Source organism: Melozone crissalis, unplaced genomic scaffold (genome assembly GCF_028551555.1).
Source record: "Melozone crissalis strain CALT ecotype California unplaced genomic scaffold, PUWL_Pcris_2 ptg000017l_1, whole genome shotgun sequence".
Taxonomy (NCBI): domain Eukaryota; kingdom Metazoa; phylum Chordata; class Aves; order Passeriformes; family Passerellidae; genus Melozone; species Melozone crissalis.
In genome coordinates this window covers 7052986-7070566 of record NW_026535795.1, presented here as the reverse complement: position 1 = coordinate 7070566, position 17581 = coordinate 7052986, and the positions used below count along the sequence as shown (strand labels likewise).

Sequence of the window (17581 nt, the reverse complement as noted above, 5' to 3'; positions counted from 1 at the left end):
GTGTGTTGTTGCCTCGGTGTTCTCCTGTCCCCAGTCCCAGCTCAGGGATGCAGGGTTGTGTGTGCTCCTGTCCCCAGTCCCAGCTCGGGGATGCAGGGCTGTGTGTGCTCCTGTCCCCAGTCCCAGCTCGGGGATGCAGGGTTGTGTGTGCTCCTGTCCCCAGTCCCAGCTCGGGGATGCAGGGCTGTGTGTTGTGGCCGTGCCCAAGCGCTGCCTACACCGGCAGCCTGTGGCGAGTGAGCGGATCCCCAGCCCCCATCCTGGGCCCACGGAGCCGCCTCGCTCTGCCCCGCCGGGCAGGGACGGGGCACCGCGGGGCTGCTGGCGGCCGATGCCGGGGCTCCCCTCCCAGCCCACCTTAAGGCAGCCGCACACCGGGCTGACCGGAGGACTCTGCCCCGGGGCGGGCGGGGCTGGCTGCGCCCCCGCCACGGGGGGAAGCGGCGCCGCACCGGGGCTGCTGGGAGCCGGAGGGGGTCTCGGAGCTGGGGCCGGCTCCGTCCTTCCCCGGTACCACGGCAACGGAGGCGGCGCGGCGCGGGGGGAGGCGGCTCCGCGCGGCACCGGGGCACGCGCCCGCCCGGGGCCCCGCCGCGGCGGCCCCGTCAGCGGCCCCGAGCCCGCTCCGGTGCCCACGGGCGCGGCGGGGCCGCGGGTCCGTGTCGGTGCGTGCGTGTGCGCTGCCCGCCCGCCGCGGGGGGAGAACGGGGGGAGCCCGGCCTCCTTCCTCATTTTGGGGCTGAGAAGGGCGATTTCCTTCGCCAGCTGCAGTTCTGCGCTTCTTGCTTTTTTTTTTTTTCTTTTGCCTTTCTTTCTTTTCTTTTTTTTTTTTTTTTTTTTAAATTTGTTTTATTTATCAAACCCAGCCGCCGAGCCGGGCGCGGGGCCGCGCTCTGAAGCCGCGGGCTCCGCTCCCCGCACCGATGGAGCCGCATCCCCGGGATCCCGGCCGCGCCGCCTGGGCACTGCCGTGCCTGCTGCTGCTCGCCCTGCCCGGTAAGCCATGGCTCCTGCCTGCCTTCCTGCTCCTTTCCTAGCCCTATTCCTCCCTTTCCCTCCCACCCTGCTGCCCTGCTCTGCCCCGTCCTCCCGTGTCTCACTGCTCCTCTCCTCTGCTTTGCCCTGTTTCCCCCCTTTTTTCCACCCTTCTCCTGCCTCCTCTGTCCTGTTTTCCACCTTTCCCTCCCACACAGCTCCTCTCCCTGCTCTTCCCTTGTTTCCCCCCTTTTCTCTGCTCCTCTCCTCTGCCCTGTCCCCCCCTTGTCTCCCTGCCCTGTCCCCCGTTTGCCCCGATCCTCTCCCCGCACACCTCCGGTACCGACATGACGCCGCCTCTCCGCGCACGGTTGCTTTGACCTTTCTGCGGTGACCTAGAGAGCGGCGGTGGCCGAGGGGCTCCCGCGGGGCCCTTGCCTCTTCCCCAACCCAACTTCAAGGCAGGCAGACATGCCCTTTCCCAGCGAGGCAGGGAATTCTGCAGGGGCATGAAGAGGCATGTTGTTCCCACCCATTCGCGAGCACCCCCTGCCAGCTATGGGTGAGGCAAAACTCAGCAAGCAGCCGGAATTCCCACTTGGAGATGGTAGTGGAGAGGGCATGGGGAGGCTCAGTGAGGGCTGCCTGTTTTCTCTGCCAAGAACTTGTTTTTCTTGCTGCCCTCCTGCTTCACCTCACAGTGGGCTCTCAGCTGTTGGGCACTGAGGCGGTGGAATTGCAACACCTCTGGCCGTGTAGTGCTGTGTCACCTCAGGGTGCCTCAGACCTCCCAGGGGTTCATGGCTCCACCAGTCCCTTATAAAAGCTGGGGGACGCTGCAAAGGACCAGTCAGAGTGTGCCACTCTTGGCTGTTTCCCTTGTCGGCAGTGGGAAGTCTCTCATCCCACCAGGAACCAAGCCCTGTGCTGACTGCTGCTTTCAAGGATGCTTCCTTTCTAGGGTGTTTCGTTTTGGGTGATTTCGAAGGAATTGCTCTCCCTGCCAAAGAGGGATGGGGTTTTTGAGGCAAACCTGCAGCAATAATGATGCATCTTCAGGAGCATCTCGCTGCTGAGCTTTCTGCTCAATTCCAACCCCATCCCTTCCAGCCAGATCCCACTACAAACAGCCCAGCCCAGGTTCCGCGGGGGAAACCCGCATTCTCCCGAGCCCATTGAAATAGTTACCATCAAAGCTTTGCTTGGGCAAAGAGTTGGATGCCAACTTGGGTAGAAAGCGAATGCTTTCAGCACAACGCTCCTTGCTTTGAGTCGCCTGATCACAACTGAGAAGAGTTGGCCCCAAACTGAAAACTCAGGCTGCTGAGAGCCAAGAAGGCTTTGGCGGTGAGCGCGGCTTCCCAGTGAGCCACTGCGATTTCCTGCGTGAAAGAATAGCTCCAGCAAAGCTCCTGAACTTAATTAAATGTGGTCTTGGAGTAAGAACCCCATTTCTTTGAGCCAGCCATGGGAAAAAACCACCCTGGTGTTTTGAAGTGGTTTGCATCCCTGATTTTAGGTGCAAACGTGCACGTCTTTTTTTTCCATATGGCGAATCCCTCCTGGGCCGTGGCTCAAACTGAGCTGAACTCCAGCAGAGTTGGCCCAGGCTCCCACTGCCAGCTGTTCTGACAGCTTCTGCAGAAGTGAAGGGGAAAAGGAAAGGTCCTGGAGGAGACCTTCCTATGGGGCAAAGGCAGAGAGATGTGGGAAACCAAACAGCAAAGCCCCATTGAGGAACTGTGCCCTGCAGAGCCCTTCCAGGCCGGTCTGTCCCCACAGAGGGTTTCAGCTGTGCTCCACAGAGCCTCTTCCAAAGGGGAATTCAGTTTCCTGCTGGGGCTTTGGCTCTTGGGATGAATTTCTGCTGATGCTGGAGGAGGGGAGCTTGGAAATGGAGGCTGCCTGTGAGCTGAGGCTTCCTCTGATGTCACAGATGTGAAGCACAGCCTTTACTCCAGCCCTCCCTGAGCGCCCTGGGGTCTGCTCTGGGCTCAGCAGCTATGCCCAGGGCTCTCCTTGCCTTCCCTAAACAGCAGATTCCAGGCCTTTTATAGGCAGCACCTGTTAGTTTCCGCCCCTGGCAGCCCTGCTGCAGGTGAAATTCCAGCAGGATTATTTTGGGGTTCCCCTGCCCGTTGGCCTGCTCCTTCAGTGAGTGACTGTGGGGCTTGGGATGCCGGTGACCAGCTGCACGTCGTTTCTGGAGCACGCAGCCATCCCGGAGCTCCTTACCCAGCTCCTTCAGAGGAAAAAAATCTATTTTTACCAGGAAGCATCCAAGCAGCCTCTCCTGAATTAAACCCCGGCCTCTTGCAATCTGTTCAATATCAAATACTTCAAAAGGTGGAATATAGAAAAAAATGTGTCACCGACATGGAAAACTTGCACTGCAGCGAGAGCTGGGATTATTTTGCTCCCAAATTAAACTGAATAAGGGGAAGGAGGCAGGCTCTGCTAGATCGTGCTCCTGCCTCTGCTCTGGGCTGGAAGTGCTCTGGGTCTGCACTGCGAGGGTGCTCCCACCTACGTGGGAACTGTCAGGTGATGCTTTTCAGGGCTCTAAAACCCTTGGCTAATTCTGGAGTGTAGGATAGAACAGATTACAGGGTCAGAGCACCTAAGTTCCCCATGATCTTGGGGGCAAGAGGATCGTGTTCCAATTCCTAGTGGTTTGAAATCTAAGGAAAAAGGTGTCATCAGGCAGCAGGGGAGAAGCAGGGAAACAGTGAGAAATTGTCGTGTCTCATGTTTCTGTGGCCTGAAGCCCCTGAATGTCCCACTCCTGGTGCACAAGCACATCGTGAGCTGCTGGGAGGGAGCTTGGCTGGGCTCTCACTCCCACTCCCACTGGGTGAGCACCTCAAAAGGGGAAGGAAAGGCATCAGCTGCATGTGAGGAGAAGCTGTGTTCAGGGAGAAAGAGGAAAGAAGCTTTGGTGGAAACTTTGCATTTTCTAACTAATGTATTCTGGGGTTTTCTGCCGACTTCCCCTTTGTGTTTTCCCTTTGGGGTGGAGGGGTTGGGAGCATTGCTCTGAGCTGCTGCGGGGGCTTGGGGTCGTTCTGAGCGGGAAGGGGTCAGGCTGGTCCTGGTTGGGGTGATGGATGCAGGCAGGAGGTGGAGCAGCCAGGTCTGGCTGGGACTCCTGCTCCTCAGCCAGGAGCTGCTCCTGGTTGGGGTGTTCTGTGGTGGATCTGGCTGGAGCTTTGTGCCATAGAGCAGAAATCAGAACAGAGTGGTCTGAGCAGAGCTGGGTGAGGGTCTCTGAGGCAGCAGAGCAGAACACGTGGGAAAATACCCCAAAGCCCCATTTCAGCCCTGTCTGAGGGGCTGCCTGGAGCCTCATGGTGTGACTCTTGTGCAGTGACCAAGAGCTGCCAGTGAAGCCGGCAGCATGAAGCCCTTTTCCCTTCAATCCTCTGGGAGCAGCAGCAGTCAGGAAAGCAGGAAAGCACCTTGCATCCTATCTCTGGACACCAGCACGCTCTGTGCCTGCTAATCCCTGCGCAGGGGAGGCGGGCACGCTGCTGCCCCGGTGAGGAGGGAATGTGAGCTCGGGGCTGTGGAATGCATACAGACCTTCCGCTTGTGGCTGCAAATCTGCACCCTGGGAGAGATCCCTGCTGCTTGCAGGGGTAAATCCCTGCAGCTCCGGGAAGGCAGGACCCTTGTGCCAAGGTGGTTGGGAGCCCTTGCTGCCCACCAGCCACAGGCAGGGCACCCAGCCACGCTCAGCTCAATGTTCCACTGCAGTCAAGAAATTACCTTTGGAGTTGAGTAGTGCCCACCCTGACACTCTTTGGTGTTGGGGTCAGCTCTGGGGCCCCAAAGCAGGCACTTGCCCAGCTCTCCCCCTCAGCACACCATGTGCCTCATGGGGAGATGGGCAGATGGAGAGAGGGAGGATGAGGAGGAGGCGCTCAGCTGGCTCAGGTTGGGCTCTGTGGGGCCGTGCAGGCAGTTCTGCCCAGTGCAGGGGACCCTCATGGGGGTAACCACTCCACAGAAGTTGCTTTTGCAGAGGGGAGCAGTGAGTAACTCACTCATCACAGGGCACAGAGTGAGTGGGGGGGGTGGCCCTGGCTTCCTGCTCCTGTGGCTGTACATGGGACGTGTTCCTTGCTGTGCTGAGTGCTGCCTGCTAATGAGCTTTGTTTGCCCAGTGTGGTGGAGCCAGTGCTTGGTGTTGTGGCCCCTGGGTGCCTGGGAGGGCTGGGGGTGCCAGTCTCTGTGCCTGTGGCAGCCTGGTCCCTGCCTGTGTCACATCCACGTGCAGTGGGTTGGCATGAGACAGCTGATGTGATGATGCTTCTGTGCTTGTCAACTTCCTCTGTGTGTTTCTCAACCATTTCTTGCAAAAGGTCTCTCGGCAGCAGGAGATGGAGAAGTTCAGGAGCTGCCACAGAAGCAGATCTGGTGGTGTTTGCCCCATGTCAGTGCTGCATTCAGCACTTGGAGTGCACGAGGCCTCTGCTCCGGGGCTGCTCCCCACAATTTTGGTGTCATCTGAGAAGCACAGGGCTGCCTTGCAGGTGCCCAGGGCACCCCTGCTCAAGTGCAGGACCAAGGCTCAGAGTCAGTGACTCATCTGGACATGACAAAAACCAACTCTGTCCCTCTGTGCTTGTTTTGTGGGAAAAACTTGTTCTCATGTTGAATGCGTTAACCCTGACATGGCTTCAAAGGGAAACACCAAGGCCTGAAGGTTTTGGCTGAGGATGCTGTGGACTGATGCCCTGGGCAAAAAGCCTTTAACTGGGGTAGTCTGGAGAAACTGCTCCTGGTAATTCTGACCATGGAGATTGAGTAATTCCACACACAGTGCAACAGTGAAAACATCTGTGGGTACAGCACATACCGCTGTGAGTCAGGAGGGATTAACAGCTGCCAAAAATCAGCTCCGGTCTCAGTGACAGCCAGCTGTGGCCAGAGGGGTCAGAGCAGCTTGTCCTGCAGCAGGTCCTCCTGGGAGCATCCAGCCAGAGATTATCCTGCTGGGTCCCAAGGGAAGCCTTGGCACGAGTTGCTGTCCTGGATTTCCATGAGAGGAGGCTGTAGCCAGGTGGAGGTCATTCTCCTCTCCCAAATAACAAACAACAGGACAGGAGGCTTCAAGTTGTACAGGGGAGGTTTAGGTTAGATATTTGGGAAGAGTTCTTCACTGAAAAGGTAAGAGAGCTGTCCAGGGCAGTGGTGGGGTCACCATCCCTGGAGGGATTTAAAAGATGTGTGGATGTGGCACTTGGGGGTCATGGTTTGGTCAGGGACTTGGCAGTGCTGGCTTAGTGGTTGGGCTCAGCGATCTTAGGGCTTTTCCAGCCTAAAGGATTCTGTGATTCCATGATTCTGCTGTGAGGGATGTGGGGTGCTGGTCCATGTGCTCCCCGTGCTGCTCAGCATTACCTGCTCAAACACAGAGATCTCTGTGTGACCGTGACACTGGTTCTGGGTGCCGCAGCCACCTGTTACCAGCAGGTGGATCCAAGTGGTTCCCCCACTTCTCTCCCCATGCAGCTTTAAAAAATGTTCCTTTAAGCAGTGACCAGGACTGAAATCTTGTGTGAATTTGGTTGCAATAACTATATTGGCATAGGAAGTGCTGACAAAATTAACCCCTGGGTAACCAATGGGTGTGTAGTGAGGGTTATCTGGGATGTTACTGTCTGTCTGTGCAGGGAGGTGTGGCACAAGTGACTGGATTAGGGACCAGTGGTATGGAGATGATCTAAAGGTGATGTCTTCCTGTGCTTGCTGCTGAGCAGGAACAGCACCTGCTTGGCTGGCATTGGTGGGGGATTGCCTGTGCTCTGCTGGGATCACCGGGGCTGGGATTCCATGCAGAAATGGGACAGATTCAGGATAGAAAATGCAGTGTCACATTGGTGATGGGAGCTGGCTCTTTGGAGCACCTCGTTTTGTGAGCTTCTTTCTCCTGGCTGACAAGGCCAGGTGGCTGTGGGAGGCAGCCCAGCGTGCTGGAGACCCGGGCAGCTGGGATGTGCTCCATCTGTACAGGGCTCAGCACAGTCACCAAGCGAAGCTCTATCCAGCTCTGCTGCAGGCAGAGCAGTGTGCCCATGGCCACAGCCCATCACCTGGGGTGCTCAGCCTGTCCCAGGGCTGGGAGAACCGTCAGGAGTCTGGATGTGTGGTGCCAGGCAAGACTTGTCTCTTTTTTCTCTAGGTGTGGATGCCCAGGCGGGTCAGGGCTTCACTCTGCAGCAGCCCCAGGCCAAGGTGACAGTGACAGCGGGGGACAGTCTCACCCTGATCTGCACTGTATCTGGAGATGCTGGACCAGGTTCTGTGATGTGGCTGAAAGGCTGGGGCAATGGGAACAAGACTATCTATGACCCCAATAACTGGGATCCCTCCTCCCGTGTGACATTAGCAGCACCTGAGTCTAACACAGACTTCACCATCCACATCAGGAACATCCAGCCTGAGGACATGGGCACCTACTACTGTGTGAAGTTTGTCTTAGGGATGACTGGTGTTCCTGAGGTGTTTAAGCGTGGTGATGGCACCGAGGTGACTGTGCAAGGTGAGTGGGGCTCCTGGAGCAGCTCCTGCTGGGAACCACCCAGCGGGCTCTGCTCAGCTGGAGCAGGGATGGGGAAGGGGCTCAGGGCAGCTCCAGGAGAGGATCCCATGGGCCACCCCCGTGCCCTTGTGTGAGACTCTGCTCCAGGCAGGCCCAGGGCAGGGCAGGGGCCAGAGCCTGGTCTGAGGGCCCCGTGCTTCTCCCCACAGCCAAACCCAGCCCCCCGCTCGTGTCCGGGCCTGAGCAGAGAGCGAGGCCGGATGAGTCTGTGCCTTTCACCTGCACGACTGGAGGGTTCTTTCCTGACAACATTGAGGTGAAATGGTTCAAGAACAACAACCCCATGACGGCTAAGCCACCCCAGGTCACTCAGTCAAGGATGAAAACCTACAACATGTCCAGCACAGTGATGGTGACCCTGCAGAAGAACGATGCCCGCTCGCAGCTCACCTGTGAGGTGACGCACCCCACGCTGCGGGCCCCGCTGCGAGGGAGCTTCCAGCTCAGCAGGGTGCTGAGAGGTGAGGGCTGGGGGCTCGCCTGGGGGTGCTGCTCTGTGGGGCTGGGGTCCCTGGGAGGAGGGCAGGGCGCCCTGTGGGGCACAGCAAACACCGAGCTCTGCCTCTCTTCCCAGTTTCCCCCAGCGTCGAAGTGCGCGCTGAGCCGAGCCCCGCTGAGGTGAACAAGACCGTGGCCTTCACCTGCCTCCTGAAGGAGTTTTACCCAGCTAATGTGTCCATTTCCTGGCTGGAGAATGGGATTGAGATAAAGGGGCAGAACCTCTCTGGGCCACTGGAGGTGTCCCGGGGCTTGTTTGAGCTGAGAAGCCGGGTGGAGGTGCAAGCGACAGAGGAGAAAAACGGGTCCACGATCACCTGCAGGGTGGTGCACGATGGCCAGGCCCCTGCCAACGACTCAGCCGTCCTGTGGATCTCCAACCCAACCCTGGGAGGATTGAGCAACGAGTTCCAGATGAATAAAGGTGTGTCAGAGCTGCTGGGATGGGGTGCCTGGCAGGGTGGCTGTGTGGTGTCACCCCTGAGGAAGCTCAAAGCCCCAATCAAAATCTGGTTGAAGGACCAAATCTCCATATCAGGAGGCTGGGGGGTGTGATGGTGGCAGGCACTGAGCTGTCCTCCTTGGTGCTTCATGCATCACTGGGCCAGTCCCAGTTGTGAGGCTGCTGGGACTGGGTGGTACCACGTTCCTGGGCCATAGTGACCTTTTCATTGATGTTTCAGATGATATGCTCATCTACATCGTGGTGGGTGTGGTCTGCACCGTGCTGGCCCTGCTGGTGGCTGCCATTCTGTACCTGATCCGGACCAAGCAGATCAAGGGTAAGGGAGCCAAGTGTGGGGCAGGGAGGCAGCTGCTCCCAACCCCGTTTTTCCTCTCTTTCCCATGTGTTTCACATTGCCCCATTGGACAATAACTCCTGGCGGTGCAGCTGCAGGTCCTGCCCAGTGGGGTGATGGATAGAGCTGCCCAGGTTGTTTGCAGGCTGCAGGGAAAACTCTGGCTGGTCTAAATCCTGCCCTGCACCTCCTGTGCTCCCCCAGGAGCAGTCCTGAATGAAATTGATTGAAACTCCAGGGAATTGCAAGCACTTGCCTCTGGGAAAAGATGTGTCCTTGTCCTTGAAGCAGTCTCTGCATGTGATCTCTGTGCCCAGGGAAATGGGGCATTTATCTTGTTTCCTGAATTATTTTTTCCCTAAGTTTTTTCCTTCTCTTTCAGCAGGTAAAAGCTCACCATCTGCCAGGTGAGTGCAAATCTCTTCTAGTCACTGGGTAACCTGTGGGAACTCTGAGCTAGATACCCCCAGTCCACAGAGTCCCTCAGGACTGGGACAGAGCTGTATGCCCAAAACTTGTGAAGGGGAAGGCAGGAGCACAGTCTCTGCCCATCTCCCCAGCTGGGGTTCTTGGGATTTTTTGCTTGTGGTGGGGCTGAGCAGGATGTTGGGAGCTGGTCTCTGGCCAGCAGAGGCAGCTGGACCAGCACAAGCCAATGTTCAGGACCTGTCTTGCTGGGTGCTGCTGCAAGGACCTTGGCTTGCAGCTGACCTCCCCAGCTGCTCCATCACCAGGGAAAGGGCAACAGGACCCTCCATCCATCTGACTGTTCTTGTCCCTACTTCCAGGTTACATGAACCAGAGAAGAGCAGTGAGGCCACGACCCAGGTGGGTCATCCTGGGACTGGGAAGGGAGAGTGGCTGGGAGCCGCTGGAGATGGGAGTGGAGGGTGGTGGTTCTCAGTGAAACATCTCAGTGTCTCCACTCTGTGGCCGGAGGTGGAAGAGAGGCTGCCCCAGGAAGAGGATAGCCACTTCCCAGAATCTTTTCTGCCTTCACCCTTCCTCCTCCACCTCCTCCTCCTTCTTCTTCTCCTTCTCCTCCCAGTAAAGTCTGGGTTGGTGCTGCCTGGAGAACCAGCTGTGCGATAGCCAGCCAGGCTATTTGTGGAGTTATTTTGCATTTGGTGACGCAGCTGCGAGCGAAGTCGTGATCAGCAGCAATCTGTCCATCCCACCCAGGCTCTGCCAGCTCCCACGTGGGCATCACTGGGCAGTCTGGCCTTGCTGGGATGCAGTGGCTTCAGTGACAGCTCTGGAATTGTGGCAGTGGTTTTGAAGCCAGAGCAGGGTGATGGGGTGGCTCACAATGTGAAGCTATAGCATGGGGTAGAGCATGGCTTCAGGGTGGTGGCTGCTGGCATTGTTCCCCCATACAAGCAAGGTTGAGGTGCCCCAGGCTGAGCTGCAGTGGGATTGACTCCAGAACAGGGCTGTGGGTCCAGGGGCATCGTTCTAGAGGAGGAACTCTTGGTGCCTCACGCAGGAATCCGACCCCAACAACCTGACCTACGCGGACCTGAACTTCGAGAAGGAGAGGAAGAGCATCCGGCGGATGGTGGAGATGAGCCAGCAGTCGGAGTACGCCTGCATCCAGAGCAACCAGGCGCCCAACGGCGACGACAACCTCACCTACGCCGACCTGGACATGGTGCACCTCAGCAAGGCGCCCAAGCGGCCGGCCCCGCGCCCCGAGGAGGCCGGCTCCGAGTATGCCAGCGTCCAGATCACCAGGAAGTGAGCAGTGGCTGCTGGGACCCCCTGTCCTGCCGGGAACAGCTCTGCTCCTCCCTAAGACTGTTCTCTTGGAAGCAGCGGGAGCGATGTGAGGATGCGCTGCGGTACCTGTGTTTTAGGATGGAAATGGAGCCCGCAGTACTTGTGGGGGTCTTCTCCCATCCAGAGAGACATGATTTTTGGGGGCAGTTTGGTCCTGGGGCTGCCAGCTCCATCCCTTCAGGACCCCCATCAAGGGTTGCTCAACCTCAGTGTGCCAGGTTTGCCCGCGAGCAGATTCAGCCAGCGGAGCTGCAGCTCCTTGGGAAGCTCCAGCTGGGCTGAGGGGACAGGTACAGTGCCTCCACACCAGCTCTCATGGGGATGCCCCTGCCTGGCCCACGGCTCCCCAGGACCAGCAGGGCCCCCACACTGCCTTCTGGGGCTCTGCCACCACGCCTGGACACCAAACTCTGGCTTTAAAGGAAGGACCCGAGTGTCCGCCTCTCTTCCCAAGTGTCCCTTCTGCGGGACCTCTGTCTCGCCACAAGGCCAAGAGGCTGGAAGGCCAACGAGCCAAGGCCCCCGCCCTGCCGTCCAGGGGAGCTCCAGGTCTGGCTCCTCAGCACCAAGCATCCTCCTCATCATCATCATCACCTTCCTGTGCTCAGCCTTGCCCTGCCCTGGGACCCACCAGCGCTGCCCCAGGCTTGTACAAAGCGTGCGAGGGCCCCCCCAGCCTGGCTCCCCCCGGGAGCTCCCCGCAGGTACCGTGTAACATGTTTTGACTGTTTGACATGTAACTGTTAATTTTTAGAGCTGAAACCCCCAATGTTTTGTGTTGTACGTGGGTGTACTGCTGTGTACTTAACACTAGAATAAGATGTGCAAAATTAAGACCGAGGCCTCAGTAAAGAATCCCCCAAACCTTACAGAATTTATAAGAGACTTCTATGCTCCCGCCACCCCAGCTCTGTCTTGGGGGCCGAGCAGGCTCCCCCCAGCCCGCCCATGGGGACAAATGTCTTCCCTGTGCCCCCTACCTGGGCCACCGTGTGGAGTCTGACCCTCTGTTGGCTTCTGCAGCAGTGGAAGTGCAGGGGGCTTGAGGGCACCTGGGCTCTTTGGGGGTGCTTTGGGAGCAATGTGACTGCTTGTACAGAGATTTTTTTGTTGTTGTTTTTTCTTTTTTTTTTCTTTTTGCTTGCAAGATATTTTTATAATAAAAGTGAAAAGTCCTGTGCTGCTCCCGCACATGAGCGTGTCCCTGTGCTCAGGGGGGTCACCTTGGCACTGGGGCTGCAGGGTGGGCTTGGGGGTCTGTGTGTCCTGCAGGGAGGAGGAAAGGAGGGCTCACCCTGCACAGCCCTGCTGTGTGAGCTGGAGGGAGGGAAGAGAAGGCAGGAGGTCAAGGCTGGGATGGGGGCTGTGGTGCTGGTTCCTCTGGGCACCATGAGGGAGGGGAGCAGTGCACCCCATGGGTAGGGAGCTGAGCTGGGGTGCCCAGACTGGTGTGCAGGCAGGCTGGCTGCTGGCTCCAGCCTGTGCTGTGAGTGAGCTGAGTGTTCAGTGCTCTGCAGTGACCTCCCCCTTTCCCTGGGCTGTGTCTGGGACATGAACTGTCTCATCACAGCCAGGAACTGCCATGTGGGGCTACAGAGACACTCAAAAGGGAAGTTGCTGCCCAGGCTGGGTTTCCTCGGTGCTGAGCTGCTGCTGGAGGGGTCACATATGAGCAGAAAAGGGACAGTTTGCCCCCTGCCCTCAGCACAACTGCCCCTTCCCAGCTGGGCAGCAGTGGCGATGCCCAAGGGAGTCTCCCCTGCCTGCTGCTGCAGGGGGTACCTTGCCAGCACCCTACACACCCCTGCAGAAGGCTGAGCATGGCTTGCTCAGCTGAGATGGCCCTTTCATCCTCAAGATATGGCTCCAGAGGTGTGTCGGGTCCCACATTCCTTTTGGCACCCATGGCCCAGGAAGGACACCACCGTGTGCTGCCTGCAGCTCTCACAGCCAGCGCCCCTGGCCCATTTGGGCACCCCAGTTTGGGGTGCTTGCTCTGCCCTGCAGAGCACACTCAGCACCCAGATGGCTTCAGCTTCATTGGCATCTGCCTTTTATTGACTGCGAGGGGAGTTGGGTGTTGGGGCTTGGGGCTGACCCTGCCTCTGGAGTCGCTCTTGGAGGGGGAGCCCAGGGGCACCAGGAGGGCGCTGGGATCGGTGGGGCACTGTGAGAGGCTCGGGGAGGGGAGTGAGGGCTGGGCTCAGCACTGCTTGAACACCTGGTGATGGTGCTGTGGTTCCACCAGCCACCTCTGCCCGTGGCCTCCCCGGTCCTGCCCTGGTTCACCCTTCCCAGTGCTCGGAGCCCCCTGCCCTGTACCTCAGCTCTGGTGGTTTGCAGACGCTGCTGTGCTCCGGCAGCCACGGGAGGATGGAGGATCTGTGTCCCCAGCAATACCCCCGGGAACCCTGGGCTGGGCCACAGCCACCCCACCAGCAGCCGGAGGAGTGGCACTGTCCCCTCTGCACACAGGATGGGCAGGTGAACCAGAGAGGGACAATGGGATGGAACTCACGGTCCCCTGAGCGAATGAGGCAAGGGTGACACCGGCCACACCGGGCCGGGCAGGGGGCAGGGCTGGGGGCGATGGCACGGTCGGGGTGGCAGTGGCAGTGTGGGGAGCCACGCCTGGCTCTATAGGTCTGAGACCTCCCCTGAGTAGGCGCTGGGGTCCTCGTCCGACCGCGTGGTCACCTTGAACTGCCGCCGCAGGAAGCCCCCGTAGCGCTTCTGATTGTCCCACTTGAGCTTGGGCCGGATGCGGCGCAGGAAGCCCCCGTAGCGCTTGTGCAGCTCCGGCCCCTCGGCCCCCGTGGGCTCCTCGTCCCCGTCCCCGTCCCCTGCCGGCCCCAGGTAGTCCTCGGGGGCCGCTCGCTCGCCCGGCTCGCGGCCGAAGCTCCCGGACTTCTTGCTGAGGCCGCCCTTGGCGTGAGCGTTCTCGCGGAGCAGGGACAGCAGCTTTGCCTTGGACATCATCTTCATGAAGCCCCCGTAGCGCTTGACCGGCGCTGGTGGCAGCTCTGCAGCGCCCAGAGCCTGCTCTGGCTCTGCCTCATCCTCCTCCGCCTCCTGTGGGGATGGCTCTGTCCCCTCGGCCAGGGCCACCAGTGGGGCCAGGAGCGCCAGCGCCTTCCTGCACATCTCCCACTCGGGGCCGGGTGACAAGGAGCCCTGGCATTCCCACAGGCACATCTGTAAAACAGCGGCCACAGGTGCTCGGGGTGAGCCCCTGCCTTCCTCCCACCCTGAGCCCAGGGGTCCGTGCCCACCGTGCTGCTCAGCTCGGTGAGAAGCCAAATTTGCACAACCCCAGCACCCTGGGGTGCCCGTGACCGCCACACCAGGTGCCACCCAGCTCTGCCACCCTGCACCCGTGGCACTCCACTGCTGTGGCTCCCTGGCTCACGTCCCCATGGGGCCGGCACTCACCAGGGGCTGGACGCTGCTCTCGGCACCGCGGCTCTGGGCTGCGCAGAGGGAGCACTGGGTGACACAGTCGGCAGATGCCACCGCAGACAGGGACAGGCAGAGTGCCAGTGCCAGTGCCCGCCGTGCCATCTCGCCCTGCAGACGCTGCCTGGAGAGGGGAAGACAGCACAGAGCCTGTCACCATCCCTGTGCCAGCTCTGGGGGCCATCACCACAGGCACTGGGCACCTACCACCTCCATCTGTGAGCTGCTCCTGGGATCATACGCAGGGACCTGTGCCTGTGTCCATTCCCACATGACTCACCTGTGGGTGCTGCTCCCAGCACGGACACCACAAGATGTGACCCCTTACCCTGGCTGCAGCCTGGTCCTTGGCACAAGCCCAGAGCCATTGCCAGTCCCTGGTGGCCACCAAGTTACTGTGGGCAGGACCACTATTGCATCTCATATCTCATCTCATCTCATCTCAGTTTCTCTCAGTTCCTCTCCATCTCTTACCATACCATTAAAAAGAAAAGTCCCTTTTTTCCCCCAGCACTGGGTTTCTCTGTGATTGCCACGTCTGCATGGCGCAGGCAGATGAATCACCAGCTCTTCCCCTTGGCCCTGGGGAAAAGAGCCCCAGCAAACAGAGCTGCGGTGGCAGGTGGATGGGGTGATGCCGTGGCCCTGTGTGGACTCACCCCAGGCTGCTGTACCCCACACCAGGGCAGCCTCAGCTCCCCTCCCTCTCATCCACCAAGTCTGCTGGGCTGGTGCATCAGGAGAAGGGGAAAAAGGAGGACTCTGGGTTCCAGCCTACCTGCACACCCCCATTGCCATCCTCCAGATGTTTGAGAGCCTCTGGCCTCTGTGGATGGACGAGGACACTGTGCTCAGCTGGGACAGGGGCTCTGCAGGTGGCAGTGCTAAACCTGACCCTAGCTGAGGCTGGAGGGCCACTGCCAACCCCAGCAGCAGTGCCACAGGATCACGGTGCCACTGGGACCATGACAGCCCTGGAGCAAGAGCCAGCCCCAAAGGGGTGCCCTGGCTGCAAACCCCTGCCTGCCTCCATTGCTGCTTTTATCTAGGGTGGGTAAGGCATGACCCAGAGGGATCTGTTACACATTAATGACGCATATTAGAGACTATTGTGCTCTCCAGCAGTAGCAGCTAATGTACTGTAATTGGTACTGATGAAGAATTGTTAATGCCACAGTATTAATTCATGCTGGATTAAAATTTAATTTAAATTATCTGCACCATCGTGTGTCGAGCTGTCTGCATTCCTTGGCTGCACAGCCACCAGCTCCGTGAATCCTCGCAGTGCCCTGGCAGTGTGGCAGGGAACGGGATGGCAGCTGCCCAGGATGGCAGGGGCACGGTGGGACCTCAGCCAGCCTGGACTCTGACACGGGGACAGTCCCTTATTGCATCAGGGCCACCGAGACCGCCCCGAGGAGCGAGGACGTGCCCGCCGCACAGGTAGGTGCCAGCTGCAGCTCCAGGGGGAATGAAGCTCCGAAAAAGAGCTGATAACTCTTTTCGGGTTCGCCGATCCCCGCCGGGAACCTTTTCTTTCCCTTTCCCCACCCGCTCCCTCCCTTGCTCCTCCGCTGCCGGTGTTCCCGTGGGTGCCGCCAGAGCAGCACACAGGGACGGCACCGGGCACGTTCCCATGCTGGGAACAGCTGCTGGTTTGTCTGACACTGCACAGTTCAGACCTCTGGCATCCCAGACACGGTGTGTCCCATCCCTGTCACCCTACTGCCGACAGGGGATTTCATGGCACTCAGGGGAGCTGCAGTTCCCCGAGCACAGCGTGGCCAAGGACACCCTGGGACACCCCACTGCAAATGTACCGTGTCCAGGTGGTGCCACAAATGTCCCAGCAGTGCTCTGCCTGCTCCTGGAGCTGGGGTGAGGAGGACTGGCAAAACGGGAGCAGGAAAAGGGGAAGAAAACAAAGGGCTTTGGACAAAAGAGGAAAGAAGCAGCGGGGAGGAAAAAGCGAAAAGAACACAAAGGGAGGAAGAAGAAAAGCAGAGTTCGAGCTCAATCCTGCGTTACCTGGAGGAGCCCGAGGCTCCGGAGCCATTCCTTCCTGCAGGAATACCTTGGAAGGTCCATGGCAGGGTCTGGCAATGCCAGCATTGAGTCCCAGCCTCTGTGGCCACTCTCAGCACATCCTACCTGTGCCAGGTGCCTGCTGATGTCCCTTCCTCCCCTGGCCCATTTCCACTTCAAGTACCAGGCTTTGCTTTGGAAAACCCCCAAGCATCATCCATGCACCCCAGGGGCCAGTTACAGACCTGGTGACCCAAGGAGGGATGAGGAATCAGGACTGTGTGTGCTGGACAGCAGAGACTGGCCCCATCCTGACTAACCTGTGATTATACCTAACAAAGGATGTGAACAGCTCTCCCACACTGAGCAGATCCCTCCTCCCACACAGGTCCAACTCCACGGGTTTGGGTCCTGCACATAGTTCTTGTGGAGAACAATCAACCTTCCAACATCTCCTTTCCTCACCTCCAAAAATTTCCTGGAAACACCATCAGGACAGGGCTTCTCCAAAAAGCTGGTAACTTTTGGAATAGAATCAATCAAAACTCAGCACTGCAGCAACACTGCTGCTTGAGCCAAGAAGGGGGAGAGAGAGCCCCCCATCCTCTCTGCCCACTCCCTTTGCCCCTCCAAGCCCTGGGTGATTCTGCTGCCAGGATGGCAGGCACAGCATCAGCGCATAAATGAGCCCCAGCAGAGCTCTGGACTGCTGCTCACGGGCTCCGAAACCACTCAAGGGACGAGAGAGACCTGCAGCCATGTGGAAGCTCCCCAAAATAACACAACTCCAACCACAAGCCACTCTCAGCATGCTGTTCTTAAACTGTTGCTTTTTGGGGGAGCAAGAGCGATGCCCTGATGGTGCCCACACAATGGAAGGGGGATGCCACCCCCGGCAGCCCTACCTGCCGCTGCTCCCCGTCCCGCCGAGCACCCGCTTCGCCAAGTCGGGACGGCTCGTGGCCGGTGGCTGTCCCTCCAGGGGCGTCAGGCTGCGCCAGTCATCGGTGGCAAGGCCACACTGGCAGGTGGCCCCGCGGTGCCGCCCCGGTTGCCCACCGGACTCGCCGCCGGCTGCCTCTCACCCCGCTTTTATGGCCACGGAGTCTCCTCCTGCGGCGGGGCCCGGCTGTGCGCGGCGGCAGAGCCAATCGGGGCGAGGGAAGCTGTGAATAATCAGCCCCGCAGCATCCCCGCCACCTCCCCAGCAGGCTCGCCCGCACCGCCGAGGCCTCCCCGCAGCCCCCGGCCGCCCGGAGAATCGGGGTGCGCATCCCGGGGTGCGCTCGGAGACATCCATCGTGCCCAGCCTCGGTCCTCGGGGCTGAAACGCCTGCCCCAGACAAGGAAGGTGGCAGAGGACCGGGATGGGGTCTGTGTGTCCCCCCCCACAGCTGCGTCCCAGAGGGGTTTGGCTGCTGGGGGTGTGAATCCCCTGGAT

At 59.3% G+C, this 17581-nt stretch overlaps 2 protein-coding genes across 3 annotated transcripts; one reads left to right on the top strand and one right to left on the bottom strand.

Moving 5' to 3' along the window:
- Window positions 1–620: 620 nt before the first annotated feature.
- Window positions 621–11850, top strand: LOC128935855 (tyrosine-protein phosphatase non-receptor type substrate 1-like). The gene is made up of 8 exons (XM_054274432.1): window positions 621–996; window positions 7163–7522; window positions 7732–8043; window positions 8157–8504; window positions 8764–8862; window positions 9263–9287; window positions 9669–9708; window positions 10367–11850. The coding sequence occupies exons 1-8, from the start codon at window positions 924–926 to the stop codon at window positions 10619–10621; spliced, it is 1512 nt and encodes a 503-aa protein (XP_054130407.1). The 5' UTR covers window positions 621–923; the 3' UTR covers window positions 10622–11850.
- Window positions 11851–12462: 612 nt separating this feature from the next.
- PDYN (prodynorphin) lies at window positions 12463–17368 on the bottom strand. Of its 2 annotated transcripts, XM_054274438.1 has the most exons (3): window positions 17046–17368; window positions 14092–14239; window positions 12463–13854 (listed from the first exon to the last, which is right to left on the bottom strand). In XM_054274438.1, exons 2-3 carry the CDS (start codon window positions 14218–14220, stop codon window positions 13297–13299), a joined length of 687 nt encoding a protein of 228 aa, XP_054130413.1. In that variant the 5' UTR covers window positions 14221–14239; window positions 17046–17368; the 3' UTR covers window positions 12463–13296. The 2 variants fall into 2 exon arrangements, with proteins under 2 accessions (XP_054130413.1, XP_054130414.1); XM_054274439.1 differs by lacking the exon at window positions 17046–17368 and having other exon boundaries at window positions 14092–14517.
- Window positions 17369–17581: the final 213 nt, after the last annotated feature.

Bases quoted from the DNA above. Each gene is read 5' to 3' on its own strand.
- LOC128935855 (XM_054274432.1), top strand. From the start codon at position 924: ATGGAGCCGCATCCCCGGGATCCCGGCCGCGCCGCCTGGGCACTGCCG. The intron at 7,523-7,731 runs GTGAGTGGGGCT...TTCTCCCCACAG, and splicing joins CACCGAGGTGACTGTGCAAG to CCAAACCCAGCCCCCCGCTC. The intron at 8,044-8,156 runs GTGAGGGCTGGG...CTCTCTTCCCAG, and splicing joins GCTCAGCAGGGTGCTGAGAG to TTTCCCCCAGCGTCGAAGTG.
- PDYN (XM_054274438.1), bottom strand. From the start codon at position 14,220: ATGGCACGGCGGGCACTGGCACTGGCACTCTGCCTGTCCCTGTCTGCG. The intron at 13,855-14,091 runs GTGAGTGCCGGC...GCTGTTTTACAG, and splicing joins AGAGCAGCGTCCAGCCCCTG to ATGTGCCTGTGGGAATGCCA.